Here is a 19610-nt window from a genome sequence, read left to right as displayed (position 1 = left end):
TAACCTCTTTAATATTTGCCATCAGTTCTTAATATTGAAACATTATAATACAACTGTAATTGTTTCGCCTGAATTATAACATAATGAGAATGGCATATCTTCGTCCAAAATATAAATTTTTTCCATCAGGAAATAGAGAGAAAGAGAGGGTCCATGTTGTCATATGGAGGGTCAACATGCAAGAGTAAACCCAATGGGCTTGGCTCCCACCATGTCCTTGCACACATACACACCGCAAAACACCCGTCGTATGTCCTTTCCTCCACACTCCACATGACCTACCACTCTCTCTCTCTCTCTCTCTCTCTCTCTCTCTCTCTCTCTCTCCCCCATAAATACCCCGGTTACCCTTCACTCACTTCACCACCAGCAGCTCTCAACAACTCCACTCTCTTATCCTTCCTTTTCCCCATTTCCTTTACCCAAAACAAACACCACAAACCAAAAACACAAAACAAAGAAAAAGGAAATGGGCATCAGAAAACCGAACAAACTGGCTCAAACCGCAGTTCTCAAGCAAATCCTGAAAAGATGCTCAAGCTTGGGAAAGAAACATGGCTACGACGAAGATGGTCTTCCCATCGATGTCCCAAAAGGCCATTTCCCAGTTTATGTTGGCGAGAACAGAACAAGGTACATTGTTCCCATCTCGTTTTTGACACATCCTCAGTTCCAATGCCTCCTCCGCCAAGCCGAAGAGGAATTCGGTTTCGATCACGACATGGGCCTCACCATCCCTTGCGAAGAAGTCGTTTTTCGATCCCTAACGTCGATGCTCATGAGATGATATCACTGCATATTTTTAAGGTCAAGAGATTTGTGTATGGGATTTTCTTGGAGAAGAGATGACCAAGATGAAGCTTAGCTATAGATAGCTATAGCTTCTCTTTTTTTTAACATCTTTTTCTTCATTTTTCATCAATCTTGACCTTAATTTGTTGGGGTTTTTTTTATACTTTTATTCTTTTGGGGGTTGTGAATGGAGGTTTGTTTTCAACCCTTTTGAGATGTTTGATTATTGACCCTAACTTGAAACCCATTAACATAAAATGGGTTTGGGTACATTTGTAAAGTTTGAGATCCATTTTACTCACAGAGGTAGATTGTTATGTTCCCTGTGAGACAATTATTACTGTTTTTAAGGAATTAAGGACAGCTTAATTGACTGTTTGCCTTATAAATTAAGCCTCTCCCCCCCCCCCCACTCTCTCTCTCTCTCTCTCTCTCTCTCTCTCTCTCTCTACACACACACACACAAATGTATAGAAAACATTGAGATCTGTGCATGGCTTGAAGCAGCAGGTAGCTTAGCTACGTGAAATACAAAAATCTTGAGTCAAATCACATACAAGAGCATCTATTAGCTAAAAAAAGCAGTACCCAAAAACATGGAAAGGGTTCCTCTCCGATCCATTCCATCAAATCCATCTCATCAATCAATCCGGATTCTTAAAATTTGATCCAGCAGTTAAAATTATTATAATTTTTTAAAATGCTCTCTGTTTTTAGCTGTTAAATCAAATTTTAAGGATCCAGATTGATTGATAGGATGAATTTGATGGAAGAAATCCAGAGAGGATTATTTCCCAAAAATATGTTAAAACTGAGCAACTTGTCAAAGAATGTGGGGTACATTGGTTTGGTACAGATCAACGATTAGGTTCTTGAGTAGGATTCTCTCTCCTCTTTTTTTCCCTCCCCTTCCCTCCCCTCCTATTTGAACGGTCATGGTTAAGCCTCGTCAACATCTTATATTAATTTTTTATAGCAAGAGAAAGACAAAATAAGATAATGTGAGAGGAGGGGATGAAAGGGGATGAAAGGGGATGGAAATGGATGGGAAGAGGAGGGGAGAGAATCCTAGTCCTCACATGAATCATTATTTGTAGTTGTAACGTACAACTAGTAAGTAAAGTTGGTGCGTGCTACAAATATATATATATATATATATATATATATATATATATATATATGTATGTATGTATAGGTCTACATCTGTAAATATGACCTGGATTGTTTGGCCTCCCCATCCCATACCCTTCCCATCCCCTCCTATATTTTGTGGTCACGGTTAAGCCACGTCAACATTTTATATTAATTTTTTTATGAAAATAATAAGACAAAAAGCGATGAGAATATAAAATGTTGACATGGCTTAACCGTGACCACAAAAATAAAAAGGGATGGGAGGGGTATAAGATGGGGAGGGGCAGACAATCCAAGTCCCTGTAAATAAGCTTATTTGAAAGTTTCCTTAATTAAAAAAATAATATATACTCATAACAGCATCTTCAAGAATTTCATCTCCCTCCCAAATAATACTAGTTGCAACTTCAAGAAGATGAGAAGATTTATATAAGATGAGTTATAATATAGAAAGTGCCCTCTTACATATTTTATCTGAAAGTATTGTTTATTTGAAAGTATCAAATGTTACGGTCTAGGTGATATTTCTTTTTATTTGTATATTAGAGTTTTTGAGTTCGGCTCTTGAATTTTAGGTTCGATACCAAATTATATGCCTAATTCATTTATATGGCGTAACCCAAATCTCCCACCTCTTAGGGTAAATTTATTATATTCTTTATAACGATATATTTACACCAAGAGGTGGAGTGAATAAATTGGTATACAACTTGTCATTCACGACATTCAAACCTACGTTGTGTGATATACAAGTCAAGATAAATACTACTAAACTGTAATACTATGTGACAAATATATCATTATTAAAAAAATTATATAAGCCCAAAATATAAAAGTTAAGTAACAACATTAATAATATTTTAAGAGTGGCAGATCGCGTTTTACTCCAGTGGCAGAAAGCAACCATACCTATATATGCACCGACTGTAGGTTCAATTTTTCACTATTTTTTTTTCTCCTAACAACTAATAATTTAACCCTTTAACGCTATCGCTCTACTAAAAAAGAGAGTTGTGAGAAAGTTTGAAGGGTGGGTTGAAGGGATAAAGTTTTAAAGGGTAGGTTATAGATTTTATTCAATTAGTTAACACAAGACATCAAGTGAGTCATTTTGCATCTCAGAAAGAGTTTGAGTGTGTTCACATATTGTAGAGAGTTCGATAAACTTTGTAATTTAGAGTGCCACTAGTCATAAATATATGGTCAAGTATTATTAGAAACGAGTCTTGGTAAATAATGATAGGAGATAGAGATGGGAGGGGGGAAGAAAGAGATAGAGAACGCTAAAGTAAGGGTTGGCCGGAGGCGAATAGGTGGTGCCGCGGCGAGATGGGTTTGGGTGGATGCGATGGCTGTTGGGTATTTTGGGTTTTGTGTATATTTAGTTTCTTTTTCAATTCTTTTAAAAATTAATAAAGAGCAATTTAACTAGAGTCAAGTAAGAGAACACTTGGTAGGCTTAGAGATGTGTGACGAGCATACACCACAGTTAATATGGGTGAGCAAAAATGCACCTCATTTCCATTGACCAAATTCAAGTTTATGTAACTCGTACTTCATCTGCATTTGACATTGTCTTTACCTAGGTAAAATATACTTAATTACACTAATCACTTCTTATAATGATTAAATAACAATTATGAAGTGCTGTTATGACATGCGTGTGAGCACCCTATAACACCTTTCATGAGGGCAATAGTCGGTAAATTGAATACACCTTTTTTACTAATGCCAAAGAACCTTTATGTGATCATCATAGCCATAGTGTTGTATGACTACATATGTGTACGGGTTCCTTTGAATATGTGAGCATGCCGATTGTGGAATACAGCAGCTATAACAATATGATGACCAGCATATCTGGTTTTAGTTTAAAATTTCAATAATAGTGGTGGATGCAAATTCCAGGATTGACGAAATCACACCTATAAAACAAGCAACATTGTTAGTCTAATAGATTAACACCTGAGAAAAAGGGAGGGTCTCCGCCAAAGGGTCTTTGATGCCTAAGTCAGAAATGGTCTGAGAGAAACTAGAACAGAGAGAGTTCTGAGTAGTAAGTGGCCAGATCTTCTTGTTCGACTTAGCTATTACCCCTTGCAAGTTGCTAACAGGCGAGGCCGTAGGCCATACTAGGCAGACCACTATGTTCTATATACCAATGCGGTGAAGATTACACTTCGCAAGTAGCTGCGAAAAGTCCCTGGTGGAAGGTCTGGGGACATCTAAGAGACTATGAAGTGTTAACTCCTGCCTCCTTAAGACGAGAAAGGCACGGTGGCAGGAGTTAGATATCATGGGCCTGAAGAACTCCTTTATGTGAATGTGCCCAAAGGCCTATAAGCTATACATCAGGCAGATGCTTAGCCCCTCAAGATCTAGTTGTCTGCTCAAAACGTAAAGAATAAATCTATGATATTGAGCTAAAAGTCCAAGTGCAGTTCTCCTATTTGATTTTCTTAATTTATATCTCGACATAAATAACAACAGGAGTACTTGTTGAAATATGTCATTCAAATTTCACTCAATTACATTTTTTTTTTCTTTTCCAGAGATACTCATTAGAAATGGAAGTCTAGCTTTAAATTCATGATATAAATGATTAGGATCACATCGACCCAATGATTCATATATATGCTATTTCAAGTCTATAATAGTGTGGACGAAGAAGAGACGAATCATACATGAATTACGTGACACTGAAATATCACTTTTATCTTATCCTTTATTTATGGCATACGGTCTAAGACCATATCTTGTTTGGAATTGGAAAAAAATGGCGCACAACTAAAGACGGTTTGCCCAAAAAATTAGGTATTCGTCGGCTAGGAAATATTGCATAACAAAAGGAGAAATTTTTTATTGTGACTGAAACAAGAGTGATACACCACATATTTTTATATAAGTAGTGGAAATTTATAATATTTAAGTTATTAACTTTTTAACACACATATTCCACCATTTGTATAAGGACATGTGATGTACCAACCCGTGTTTTGGTCACGTTGAAAAATCTCTCCAACAAAAGAGTTCGTTGGCTAAATCTGCAATCTGTGTCAAAAACCCAATAATGATGTGTAATAAATATCCACCAAACGAGCTTTGCTTGACGTTTCATGTAGATCTCCGTATCAAGATCCCTATAGAGATACGCGGTTACCACGTCTATTTGTTGCATATCCAATTTTTCAGACACTACTAAATTGATAAGGTAGCAGATCGTAATCACATCCATTACGGGAGAATACTTTTTGTCGTAATCAATCCCACGAGTAGCCAATGGGCTTCACATGTGACAATGTAGGAACTACGTGCCCAAACATCTTGTGTTTCACAAGAGAATCGAGTTCGACATGGATTGCTTGTTTGGAGTTTGAGCAATCAATTCTCCGTCTACATTCATCAACTGAACGTAGTTCAATGTCATCGCTCAGCATGATCTCAGTAGCTACTGTACATGCAAACACATTGTTGATTATCATCTCATTTTTATTCTAAACATCATCCAAACTAGCATAATAGACCGAAATCTCTCGATTCTTAGGAGGTGGATTCATCTTTTTCAGGACACTTCTATGGTCTACAATTTCCTCATGCGTTGGATAGAATGAGTAGGCGATGGTCGGTTTCACGATAGTCTCATTAGCATGTACTATGGTTTTCCCCTTCTAAGGTTGTGAATTCTTTAATCTATAAGTTTGACATGCCTCTGGGTAAGAGTAGATGATTGGCTAGCTATCAATATACAGGGTTCGGCCGCAGTGGCATCCTAGCCTTCTAGGATGAAGGTCTGTCGTGCATTTGGTACATCCATCTTTGCAGAGACGTTTACAGCTAGTATATATGATCTCTTCACTTTTGCTAGATCGATGAAAGCATCTGGCATATACTGTGAGCAACATCTAAAGATTTAGGATACGTCGTACTTTAGTCTCAAACTGGGCAATGCATGAATCTAAATGAGACAAAGTGAGAGTCATCCATGATAATTCGAGTCATTTTTCTGCAACATTGACGTTATTATCTCCCCTAACGACGGAAAGACTATTTCGTAGAAGTGTCAACCCATGAAATGAGCGGTAAAGAGATTGTTTGTCAAAGGTTCTGAGTAACAAATGATAGAAGGAGAATCATAACCAACACAGACTCTCATCATTCTTTGAGGACCCATTTGTGTATGTAAAGACAGTGCAATTAACACATAGATTGTACAAATAAAAACACGCAGATGCGAGATGTCAGGCTCGTATCTAGTAACCAACTAAAGGGCTGAATAAGGTTGGGTCGCGATGAGCCTCAGGTGGACCAACATAGTTGTGTACAATATTGCATGACCCAAGCAGCGATCGGGAGCTTGGCACGTATAGCTAACGATCGAGCAACCATTTGAAGGCCTTAATGATTGCTTTTCCCAGACCTTTCTGGGTATGAACATGGGATACTGGATGTTCAACTTTAATCACAACCAACATGCAAAAATTGGGACAATGCAGTGTTTCGCGTGGACAACAAACACATATGTAACCAATGTGCAGAAGCGTTAACCAATACCATAAAGGAACTAAATGGTCCACATGGTGGTTGAATTGATCCACAAATGTCCTCCTGAATCCTTTGTAGAAAAGTCGGAAGATCCAAACGGATCTTATTGTAGGAAGGTCGAATAATGAGCTTTCCCATGGAGTAGGTTTGGCATGTGATGTTGTAAAGTCTAGTTTTAAGTGTTTGGCTTTCCTTGTCAAATATTGTATTTGTGTACCACATGGTCAATTTAGTTATAAACTACATTATCTGATTATGGGATGCTGTTATTGGAATTAAACGTTCAAGGACATGGCTCACCTCACGTCAAAGGTCTATTCATGCATATGCATCCTCAAATCTTTATTTGTGTTGCATTCTGTCTAAGTTAATTGTCTAGTCAGTTTTGCGCACTGACTTCTAGCTATCTAGGCACACAGATTAAGATAGCCCACATGGGCTAACTGACACATTTCTGATGTGAGTAAAATAACATATCTAATCTTAGTTGATGAGTGTTGCTGACAAGTCAGACAATCATGTATATAGATTTTAAATTGCAAGTTATTCCACCTGGTACCAATTTCAATTGGTATCAGAGATTTGCTCTAGATATACATAAAGTGATCTTTGGGAGCTACTGGTAGTAGGTGGAATCTCACCATGGATCATGATTGCGGGATCTTGCAACTCTCCTCCATTCTTTGATGGTAGAAATTATGTTGTTTTAAACGAGAAGTTTCAAATCTTTCTTGAGGCTTAAGATTTTATTGTTGTTGATTATCTCACCCTTGAGTGGAAGGCTCCATCGAGGCTAGTCAATGAAGAGTCTGTGATTAAGCCAAAAGGTGAATGGACTCAAGGAGAAATTGTTTCAGCCATGGCTAATAGGAAAGAAAAGAATGCTATTGTTTCTGCCATTTCGTTTAATTAGTTTGCTCATGTTTGATATTACACAACTGCCAAGCAAGCTTGGGACAAACTCCGAATTATTCATGAGGGTGATAAACAAGTGAGAAAACTAAAGCTCCAGATGACTCTTTCAAAATTTGAAGATTTGAGAATGCTCGAGTCTGAAACCTTCTCCGTCTTCTATGAGAATGTTGAAATGTTGACAAATAAAGCCTTGGGGTTAAGGAAACCTATTGATGAAACAACCATTGTTCAAAAGATTATGAGATCTTTACCCAAGATATTTCAAGCAAAGAATGTTGTCATTCAAGAGTTTCAGGACCTAAATGAGATCAATCTTGGAAAATTGGTTAGGAAACTCATCACCTATGAGATGGAGCTTGATATGGATGAAAATGACTCCAAGAAGAGAAAAGAAATGGACCTTCAAAGTGTTGTAAACAGTGAGGGTTTAAGTGACTTGTGTGGACAAACCTTAGAAGATGATCTTGCCCTACTTGTCAAACAATTTAGAAGGATTCTCAACAATAAAAGGAAAAGAGTTCAAAAAGAATGAGGAGTCCTCTAGAAACTCAAATCACCAATCATATTGAAAGTTCACTTTTGGTAGAAAACAAGGAAGATTTACAAGTAAAAATGACAAATCTCCCTCAAGAGAATCTGGCCTCTGCTTTTCTTGTGATGGTAGTGGACATCATGCTGCTGAGTATGCAAACAACTAGGAATTAAGTCAAAAAATGAACAAAGCAATGATGGCTACTTGGAGTGAAGGTGAAGGTGAAGGATCTATGCATTCTGATGAGTCGTCAAATGATAAAGAAAAAAATTGTTGCTTTTATTGCTCTAATTGAGGAAATGTCTCCAAATGATGATGACCTTAGGTTGAATGACAATGAGGAGATGACTTATGATGAGTTATTTAAGTATGATATTCTCTTTGATGAGACTTGTGCTACAAAAATGGAGAAGATTGAGCTGACAAAGAAAGTTGCTGAGTTGCAGAACTTCATCTAGTCAGACTTGAACTAGATGAAAAATTAGTTATCTTGAGGCACATATCAAGGAGATGAATGAAAAAGATTTTCATTACAATGACAAAGAGGAAAAAGATGATATTATTGCTGCTCTTGAAGCTCAAGTTCAAAAATTGCTGGAATGTCAAGAAAACTTGATGAATCAAATTCATATGTTGAAAGCAAATAATATTTTGAGGCTAATCAGAAATAGCTACTTGAGCTAAATGAGGCAAATGACAAGGGTTATTCGTCTTACCATTAAAGTTGAAAAAAACTGACAAGATGCTAAGTATTAGGAAACTTTATGATGACAAAAATGGCCTTGGTTACATGGAAAACGGCTCAAGCTCAACGAGTACCAAATCAAGATTTGTGAGATAATCTTTTCTTATGGCACCAAAAGTCAATCCAAGCTCAAAGTCTAGATTTATTCCCACATGTCATCACTGTGGTGAATTGGGCCACATTCGTCCTAAGTGTAGGAAACTTCACTCTGGAAAGAATGATACTTTGAAGAATCAGGTGGATCGACTGGTCAATGAAGTCAACAAAATTGCTCAACTTGTATAGTTATCCAGTATGGAAAGTGTGAAGCCTCGCTCCAAATGGGTTCAAAAAGTCTAACAGGTGCCTTGTTATTCTTAATGCTCTATCTGCCACCAAACTAAATGCATGGTATCTTGACAGTGGGTGCTCTCGTCACATGTTTGGGGACAAGGATGCATTCCTATCTCTTTCACCTTTCAATAGCGATGGCATTGTTTTTAGTAGTGGAGATAAGTCCCAAATCACTTGAAAGGGTATTGTTAATATTCCCGATCTTCCTCTACTCATGAATGTTAGTTATGTAGAAGGGTTGAAGTCGAGTCCCATTAGCATTAGCCAGTTATGTGATGAAGTGGCGAAAGAAGTTTTCTTTTCCAAGAAAGGATGTCGAATTATGGACGAACATGGAAAGAATATTATGGTTCTTCCTAAATCTGGAGACAATTATTACATTCTTGAAGCTTCAAAGGTTGGTGATTCCCCAAAGTGCAACAAAGATTTTGATGATGTTAGTGTGTTGTGGCATAAAAGACTTGGTCATGTTAACTTCAAAGATCTTCAAAAATTGTCTAATCGTGATCCTGTTAGAGGCTTACCTCATCTTTCAGTTTCTGACATCATATGTTTATAGATCTTGTTAACTAGGAAAGCAGACCAAAGTGACTCATAAGAGACTAAATGATATTGCAACCACAAAGCCTCTACAATTAGTGCATATGAATCTTATTGGTCCAATTTAAACATTGTCTATTGGATGGAAGAAGTATATTCTGGTAATTGTGGATGACTACTCTAGATATACATAGGTGAGTTTCTTAAGGGAAAAATCAAATACTTTTCAACTGTTTTTCACCGTGTACAAAGTAATGCTAAATGAATCTCTGACCAATCGGCCTTATCTTGTCAGAATAAAAACTAATCATGGCACTGAATTTTAGAATGTCTGTTTGATGAATTCACCTCAACCAATGGCATCAAACATGAATCTTTAGCACGTACCACTCCTCAACAAAACAAGGTTGTTGAAAGGATAAATTGTGTTATGATTGAGATGACTAGGGTGATGTTAAATTTCAAAAATCTGGCAAAACAATTTTGGGCTAAAGCCATGAATACTGCATGCTATATTTCAAATCGTTTGTTTCTCAGGCCAAGCACTGATGTGACTCATTATGAACTCTGGAAAGGTAAAAATCCAATATTGAAGTATTTCAGAACGTTTGGAAATGTTTGCTAATATTCTGAGAAATTAAGAACACCTAGCCAAATGTGATACTAACTCTGATGAAGGAATCTTCTTGGGGTACTCCTACACCAGCAAGGCATATAAGGTCTACAACCTACGAACAAAAACCATCATGGAGTCCATAAATGTTAAAGTTGATGACTCTGTTATTCCTTCTACTCTTGATGTTGAAAATTTTGATTTCTTCTCTCCTCCCTCGAACGATAATGGTGGTGCTTCTGGTCAGTTGAGAGAGCCATCAGAAAGTGGACACAGAAATTCCATCTAGCTCAAATCAGGATTCTTGCATCGTGTTTAGGGATAAGACAAAATGGGTTGAGGTCATCGAGTTAAGGAAATTGTGGGTCTCATTGACCAAGGCGTTAAAACTCGAAGAATATTAGCTGATGAAGTTGCAAATGTTTGCTTCGTCTCCCAGATTGTGCCCAAGAATATTGAAGATGCCAATTGAGCTAGATGCATTGATGATCAAAATAGTACTGTTGGATGAGCTTTCTCTGTTAGGAAAAATTTGGTTGCTTGGCACAACAAAACGAAAAATTGTGTCACTTTGTCTACTGCCAAGGCAGAGTATGTGACTACCAAGAGCTGTTGCACTCAATTAATGTGGATGAAGTAAATGCTTAATGATTATGGTATCTCTCAATCCACCTTTCTTGTTTATTGTGACAATATGAGTTCTATTGATATTTCCAAGAATCCTGTCCAACATTCAAGAACCAAACATATAGATATAAGGCATCATTTTATTAGAGATCTTGTGAAAGGTAAAATTCTTACCTTGACCTTTGTGCCAACTAAAAGACAACTAGCTGACATATTCACTGAAGCCTTAGATAATCAAAGGTACAAGGATCTTCGACGGTCTATTTGTCTTTGTGATATGATTTGAATAAGTTGTATAGCCTTGCTTCCAAGAGTTGAATATTTTGTCTAGTCTCTGTGCATGTTTTGTATAGACAGTTATCTCATTAGATAACCTCTTTTTGTTATCTGTATACATCTCTTATTTGTCCTACATTGTTAGTATTATATGAATTAGCCTTGGATAATTTTTCATTGTGATGTCAAAAGTTCTCCCAATTCTTTTTTATGGCCTCTAAATATCATTTTTTTTCTTCCAATTATCCAAATCTAGTGGTGTTTTTGAATTTCATGTTGCTTTGGTCCTAATTAAGTGGTAGTGACTTTACTTTCTCTATAATTTGGACCATGTGCCAATTCTCTTCTTTTTGTCCTCTCCCTAAATCAAAACAAAAATTCAAATGGGAGAGTGTCTTGTGAAAGGGGTGTCTTCAAAAGAAAGTATATATTATCAAATGGGAAAATCCCTTCGTTTTAGCCTTCCATGCAATGTCATGTGTAGCGCTTCAAGATCCCCCTTCGTAGGTCATTTATCAAATTCTCTTAAAATATCAATGGTGATTTGTCAAAATTTCACCTTCATTCAAATGACCTTGGCATTTCCCAAATTAGTGCCTTACTCAAAGTTCCACACAAAAGTTGGCTTTTCCTTCAAGGCTTATGCCGTACTTTTTGTGAGTCTTGTCTATTGTTCATATTATGTAGGAAGTGTTGTCTCTTAAGGTCAATGGATTATTAAAACCTTGGTTAACCTTGAAAATGCTTTTGGAAAATGCTTTTGAGATTAAATGCTTGGTTCTATAATTTCAAGATAAATGTCACCAATCCTATCCCCTTATCTTGATACATCACAGTTGCATCATAAGCAAGTGTTCATCTCTATATTACTATCTTTGTATGCCTTTGAAGAGTTGTCTCTTTAGAATTGCATTGCATATTATTTTGTCAAACACTTGTCTTTTCAATATCTCATGGAAACATCGATATTCAAACTACTTTCTATTCTCCCTTTCATGGCTTGTGTTTTAGCTATTTTTTATTGGTGCAAAGATTCAACTATTATCTTGATCTCTATCATCTTAATGAGCTTCCTTCAGTTGTTTGGGTACATTTGTCTATGCCTATGCTCAAATTTATGTTTCAATGAACATCTCCATTTCCTGTTGAGTCATTGTCCTTCGTCAGAAGAATGAAGTCATGAAGAGGAGTTAAATCATAACACATGCATCTTTTTGTGCTTACTTGTTGCTAGTCTCATTGTTGCTACACCTTGCTTGGGCTTATCCATATGATATATTGCAAATTCTTTATTCGTTGTGCTCTTGTTGTTCGTGTCCTGTGGTTTTGCAGTAAATTTAACTATTCTATGCGTTTTTCACCTTGTCTTTGTCTTACCATGACAAAATGGGGGAGAAAAGTTTTGTCGTGTTTCATACCCAGCAAGCATTTTCTTACCTATGTTAAATTTCATTTGTTTTTGTCAATAGTTTCATATGTAGGCTCGTACGCAGGATTTATTCCTTGGCTCTTCTCTTGAGTATGGGGGAGTGAAATCAGTTCTAAGCTTGGAGTATTTTGTCAAGGAAAGCCAAATGGGGATATTGTAAAACCTAATTTTAAGTGTTTGGCTTTCCTTGTCAAATATTGTATTTGTGAACCACATGCTTAATTTAGTTATAGACTACGTTATCTGATTATGGGTGTTGTTACTGAAATTAAACATTCAAGGATGTGGCTCAGCTCACGTCAAAGGTTTGTTTATGCATGTGCATCTTATATCTCTATTTGTGTTGCATTTTGTCTTGGTTAAATGTCTAGTTAGTTTTGCGCGTTGACTTCCACCTGTCTAGGCACACAGATTAAGACACCCCATATGGGCTTACTAACACCTTTCTGATGGTAGTCAGTTTTTGGCTATTGATCTGCCTAGATTTCTTTTGCAGTCGATAAGTGTCCTTGGGACATGTTGGCTGATAGAAAATCATATTTCCTTGGGTATATATGTTCCCTAGGGTATCATTTTGTCGTTAGGTGATCAAAACTTATTTTAGAAAGGGTGTGCCTTCAAAGCTCAAGCTTGCCTCTTCTTTATTTTTGGAACACTAGCTGCAAAATCAAGTTCATGCATTAAACACCTAATCATTGTATACTAGGGTTGCATTGTTTTAAGGTTTTGCATTAAGTTCTTGGTCTGGTTTTAAGCTTTAAGTCTTTTTTTTGACCAAGCATTTAGATTCAAGTTAGATTTTTCCTTCAACTGTTTGACTGGAAAATCTAACTAGTCATTTGAGTCCAGATTTTATATGCACATCATAACATTATAGCATTTCATTGATCGTGTTGATATCGATGCCACAAGGTGAAGAGCTCAGGAGGAGCTGTCACTTAGTGCAGACTGAAAGAGTTCATCTTGTGTAAAGTAAGGTTGCACAAAGGTAAAACCACTCTGTAGATAAGGATCTAGGAATTAAGCTTGTGTGGTATTTCTATGAACCTTGTTTACACTAGTGGATTGAATGGAGAGTCTCCGATTTTTTAACCCAGATGTGGGTTTTTCGGGCCAAAAACATCTCATGCAATTTATCGCTTTTCAAGTTTACTTATCTTACTCTTTGCTTGTGATATATATTCATGATTATTGGCAAATAAATAAGCCTATGCAACTAATATTGTCAGAGTTAAAATGTGCATTGAACTGGATCTTAGTTAACTAGGAACATTTTAGTAAACTGAGCCTTGAATCAACTACTTCCGCTGTAAGTAAACTAACATATCTAATCTTAATTGATGAGTGTTGCCGACTAGTCAGACATGGATGTATATAGATTTTAAATTGCAGGTTACTCTACCTGGTACCAATTTTAGATGTCCTATTGGAACTCGCCTAATCTTCTGGTTAAGGGATGCTCGTGAGAATATTTAAGGACATGGTGCATCACAACTCATCCACGGTGTCCCAAACAGTCATGCCAAAGCAAAATTTAGAGTGTAATCCCTGAGGTAGGGACAGCCACGTAGTGGTTTTCTATGGAGCGGATGGTTGTAGTATACAAGCCACTCGGGAGACGCTCTAACTTCTCTAAAATAAGTTTATGGCCATATTCATAGGAAGTGATGCACATAAATTGAACTCCGTTTTCTACAGAGGTTTCAGCGTGATAATTATTATCTCAAATGCCTTTAAAGCTCAACAACATTCTTCCGGAACATAAAGAATGAATAGCCTCTTTAATGGTATTCAGTGTCATTAGACAACACAATATAGGCATATGTGTATCATTCGATCATGTTGGATGAGCATGAGAGGGTTGTCAAAGGTAGCACTTATCTCTATCCATGGTGTCTGATGTTTTGCCCTTATTCTTGAAGTTCGAGGCTTTAGGAGCAAGGTTAGAGCACTTCGGGCTCATTTTCGTCCCTTAGAACAGCCTTGACTCTATCGACCTCAGTGGGATGGCTTCCTGTCGCACCTACCATGCTTAGAACGGTGGCTCGAACATCAATTATCGCTAGTGTGTGCTTCAAGTGCAACGATTGAGCCAGTAAGTCGAGCTTAATGATTCTTCATCAATAATTGATTCTTATTTTCAACAATAAGTAAAATAGAGATCAAAATCTGAAAACTTAGTGAACTTCTAAGCCCTATATTATTTCTGCAGGACAATTTTGGTCACAAAGAATGTCAAATAGGTATTTTCTAGGAAATCTTCTTTGATCAAGTCCTTGTTACAAAACTTGACAAATGATCTGATTCGACAAACTTCATAATTGTATTCATTCACAGACTTAAAGTCTTGGAAGCGCAAATACAGCCAATCATGTCTTGCTTCAGGCAAGAAGATATCTCTTTGGTGATCAAAATGATCCGCCAAAGTGACCTATAAAGCTTGTGGATCTTCCTTAGCGAGGTACTTAGTTTGCGGTGCGTCATGAATATGCCTTCGAATGAAGATCATAGGGGTGACTTTCTTAGCTTCGCCAACCAAGTCATCCATCTCAGGTTCAATAGTTGCTCTAAGGCTCTTAGCAATGAGGTAAAGCTTCACATCTTGGACCCATTTTAGGTAGTTTCTTCCAAAAACCTCTAAAGCGGTAATGTCAAGTTTGTTCAAATTCGACATACCCCTGTCACAAAAATAAATGGATAACATTGTGGTTAGTGCAATGGAGACAAGATCTATCAATTCATTCACATAGAAGTAGAATATTCAGGTTCTATTAGACATGTATGGGTTTAAATTTACATGGAAAACTTTGGGTTTTCATGCTTGTATGTTTTAAGAAAACTTTCGGTTTTCAAAGCATATTATTCAAAACTTCGGGTTCAAAATTTATGAACTTCTGGTTCATGGGTTCCTCTAAGCAAATGTAATATATACAGAAAAATATGCAACAAATAAATGCATGTAGGTTTTCAGGCCTACGATTGATGAATTGACAATTTTCTGTTATTGAGCTTTGGGCCAGTAAGGAGTGATAGGCAAAAAATATAAATCCAATAATGCCTAAAAAGAAATCACGCTATGAAAATCGGTGGTCCAAAATTGAACCAAAGCCTAAATGGGTTGAAATTGTGAAAATTGTGGAGACCAAGCCAATAAATTGGGCTAGGATCAAGTTGAGCCGAACTGGGTGAAAGTTGTAGGAAGTAAGGCTATGCGGGGCAGCAAACTAGAGGCTCACTAGAGGAGCGATCTAGTGCTTCGCAGGTGCAGGGACATTCAAGCCTTACAGACTGGTGTCACAAGCTGCTGCAAATGAGCCTCGAAACGAAAAAAATAAACAATTAATTAAAAAAATTAAAAAAATAAATTCAATTTCTGTTGCAGCTGAGGGGATCCAGGCTCAAAGGTCGTGGATTAGACCTGACCGAAGCCCCAGCGTCGCTGGGTGTGCGCAACGGAGAGTGTGACTAACGCCGTCACTTCTCGCAACCTTGTCTTGGTTGGGAAACCTTGGGGCGCGTTCATGGTTCGACGACAACCGTGATTATAAACGGAGAAGGGTGAGAATCTTGACGTTTAAAACCAAAACCCTAGAAATTCGAATTGAGATTATGAAAAACAAATCTTAGTCAAAACTCGCCAGGGATGGTAACCCGTGTGGCAGGGCATGGCTCAACAACGGCGACACCATCTTTGAGTCGAGTTTTTTTGGGTTGCATGCCTGAAGATATTGGCTCCGTGGCTTAGATTTTGTCGCGGTTCAATTGGCTCAGTCAACTTAAGTTGCTAGCCTGATGTTGGCGGCGCGGCTCAGCAGTGCGACTTGAAGCCGCTACTCACAGGTATGGTTTTTGTAAAGTTTAGCTTTAAGCATTTGGCTTTCTTTGTCAAATATTGTAATTGAATGATCACACATGCTCAATCTAGCTTTGGAAAATACTTAGATTATAGGATGTTGCTGTAGGAGTAAATGTTCGAGAAGTGGCACATTTCAACTTGAAGGTTTGTTCATGCATGTGCAGTTCATATATTTATTTGTGTTGGATTCTGACTAGTTTGATTGTCTAGCTAGTTTAAGGTGCTGACTTCCAGCTATCTAGGCACATATATTAAGACAGCCCGTATGGGCTTTCTAACACCTTTCTGATCGTAGTCTATTTCTGGCCATTGATCTGGCTAGATCTCTTTTGCAACCAACAAGTGTCGTTGGGACAAGTTGGCTGATGGAAATTCTGATTTCCTTGGGTATATTTGTTCCCTAGGGTTTCAAATTTGTGCCTGGGGGTTTAGAACTTAGTTTTAGAGTGAGAGTTGCTTTAAAGGCTTGAAGCTTGCATCTTCTCCATTTATGAACCCTAACTGTCAAACTTTCCTCATGCATTAAACACCCAATTATTATCTATTAGGGTTGCATTGTTTTAAGGTTTTGCATTTATGTCTTGGTCTGATTTTAAGCTTTAAATTTGTTTTTAGACCAAGCTTTTGGATTCAAGTTAGATTTTCCTTCAACAGTTTGACTAGAGAATCTGACTGGTCATTTGAATCCAGATTTGATGTGCATATCATAAAATCATATCACATCATTGATCATGTTGGTCTCGGTGCCACAAAGTGATGAGATCATGAGAAGCTGCCACTTCGTGAAGATCAAAGGAATCCATCTTGTGTAAGGTAAGGTTGCACAAAGGTAAAGCTGCTCCATAGATAGGGATCTAGGAATTGAGCTTGTGTGATCTTTGTATGAACCTTTATTTACACTAGTGGATTGGACTCAATGGAGAGTCCCCGACTTTTTAACCCAGAGATGGGTTCAGGCCAAAAATATCTTGTGTTCCAGTTACATTCAAGTTATGCTTATTGTGTTACATATCTCACACACACATACATGGTACATATATCTGTTGAACATCTAAATGGTATGTGTTTACTATGATGCTTACTTGACACATTGATAACGTGCAACGAACTACAGCCTTACTAACTAGGATAGTTTTTGAAAACTGAAATTGGTATTTGAACTACAGCCTTACCAGCAAATTATAATTTTTATAAGCAGGTTATTCCACCTGGTACCAATTTTAGTTTTCAAGAACCCTAATTTATTACTATTCTGTTTCAATTAAAATATATTTAATTGTGTATTCACAATAATTGAACAATTATGAATATAATGCATAAACAATTTATGTAGAATGTAAAATTTGTAAAACGTAAAGTTGAGTCATGCATTATAATGAAAGTTCATGCAATCATGGCTGAAAAATATTTAGATTAAAATCGTTGTTTTGGAAGAACATGATTGCGAGATGATATTGATGAACTGGTTTGCAGCAAAAAATTCCTCGTCAGATTCCTTAGCACAGCAGAAGAGCATGCTGATAACGTATTATAGCCTATTTAACTGAAAGGGAGAGAGGGATGCGGGGGTAAAGAAAGCAAGTATAGATAAAGTACAAGGATTTCTTATGTGTATGTTATTCTCTCTACATAGTGCCTTTATTTATAGTATAGACGAATGAGAGGATTAACTTGTCATCGAATAAATACAATCCTATAGGAAAAGAATAACTAGTAACCAAATCTATCTAGAATTTACACAACCTCAATTCAAGAATATTTTTAACAAAATCATCATTTTAGACCACATTTAAATAATGGTTTTCGTTCTTATCAGACCAAATGAACTATTACAAAGAGCATGGTTAAAAAAAATGGCCCTGAAAAAAACCTCAACCCGAGTAAATCGCTTCGAAAAATCCCCAAGGGAGGAAAAAGAGCCATCCATGCTGAAAACAAACAGGTCACATTACAGTATAATCATTAGATAAGCAACTCATCATTAACCATGGGGACGGACATCATCCTACAGTGATCCAACTTGATAATTAAGACTATAGGGACTACCTAACGCCTTAAAACTAATATGCTTTCAGGTTTTCAAGACAAGGCTCATTTGGTACATAGAATTGGATTTGAGCGGATAACTCCATAATTTTAAGATATGTTGAGTTGAGAAATGAAAAAATTAGACCAACAAGAGAATAAAAGATCATAAACTACTCATGAAGAAAACTTATCCCTATTTCAATACTCTCCACAATGATAGAATTAGAATGAATGAGTTCTTACTGTCTAATGCTCTTATATATAATCTCCTCCAAATGAAAAACCATTCATTTTATCATCAATATGCCTTCAAAGTAAAGAAATTATCATTTCAATCCAATCTTACATACCAAATGAATCAAAAAAAAAAAAAAAAAACAATTGACTAAGTCTTCCATTGCATTCTCTCTCTCTCTCTCTCTCTCCAAACATTGAATTTGTATGTTTTATTGGACAATACTTCATTTACTGGAATGATGTACCACCTTTTCCACTGACTCATGGTTCATGAAGTTGCATACGTATGCATGCATGTTATAGCGTCGTATTAACTCATTAACCAATTATAATTGTTAAACGTTTATGTAATTGCAAAATTAGACAGGAGAAAACAATTTACTCACTAACCAATTATAATAGTTAAACGTTTATGTAATCGCAAAATTAGACAGGAGAAAACAATTTGAGATAGGAAAAGTTAGTGTCTAAGGACTGAGTGGAAAGAGAGAGCAACATTTACATGTCCGAATTTTATTTGGCATTTCTGTCAAGTTCTTAGTCAAAATCACATTTAGAAATGACGAATTCACTACTTGATCTTCAAAGATACATACGAGTAATAATAATCAAACAACATAGCATGTTAAACGTCCATGTAATTTGCCCTCGTAATAGTAACAACTTTATTAGCTAAACACGTTTAAAAATGGCTGGCGCCTTATGTAAACTCAAAGTCATTAAACCCTAAACAGGCATGGACAAATTATGAGACGTAGGCGGTCGGTGATAAGGTATTATCCACCTCCACAGATGCACATGTTTCATATCTCTCTGTAACCCTGCTAGCTTGCATTGCATGCACGCATTTAGTTTTGATTAATTGAATAACTTATTTGTGTTAATAATTTGTTTCCTAGCTATATATATCTCTAATGAATTTAATGTTAATTATGTATTTAATAATGTGTATACAACTGGTGCTTGATGCGTATTTTTCTAAAGGAGATGAACTAGCTAGACAAAGATGAC

General features: G+C 36.7%; 1 protein-coding gene across 1 annotated transcript; it reads left to right on the top strand.

Annotated features, from left to right (window-relative positions):
• The first annotated feature begins 341 nt into the window (after positions 1-341).
• Positions 342-1181, top strand: LOC137726601 (protein SMALL AUXIN UP-REGULATED RNA 12). The gene has a single exon (XM_068465539.2). It carries the CDS (start codon positions 470-472, stop codon positions 785-787), a length of 318 nt encoding a protein of 105 aa, XP_068321640.1. The 5' UTR covers positions 342-469; the 3' UTR covers positions 788-1181.
• The last annotated feature ends 18429 nt before the right edge of the window (positions 1182-19610 follow it).

The sequence above is a fragment of the Pyrus communis genome, chromosome 5 (genome assembly GCF_041283825.1).
Source record: "Pyrus communis isolate YQ-2024b chromosome 5, ASM4128382v1, whole genome shotgun sequence".
NCBI lineage: Eukaryota > Viridiplantae > Streptophyta > Magnoliopsida > Rosales > Rosaceae > Pyrus > Pyrus communis.
This window is presented reverse-complemented; position numbering and strand designations above follow the sequence as displayed.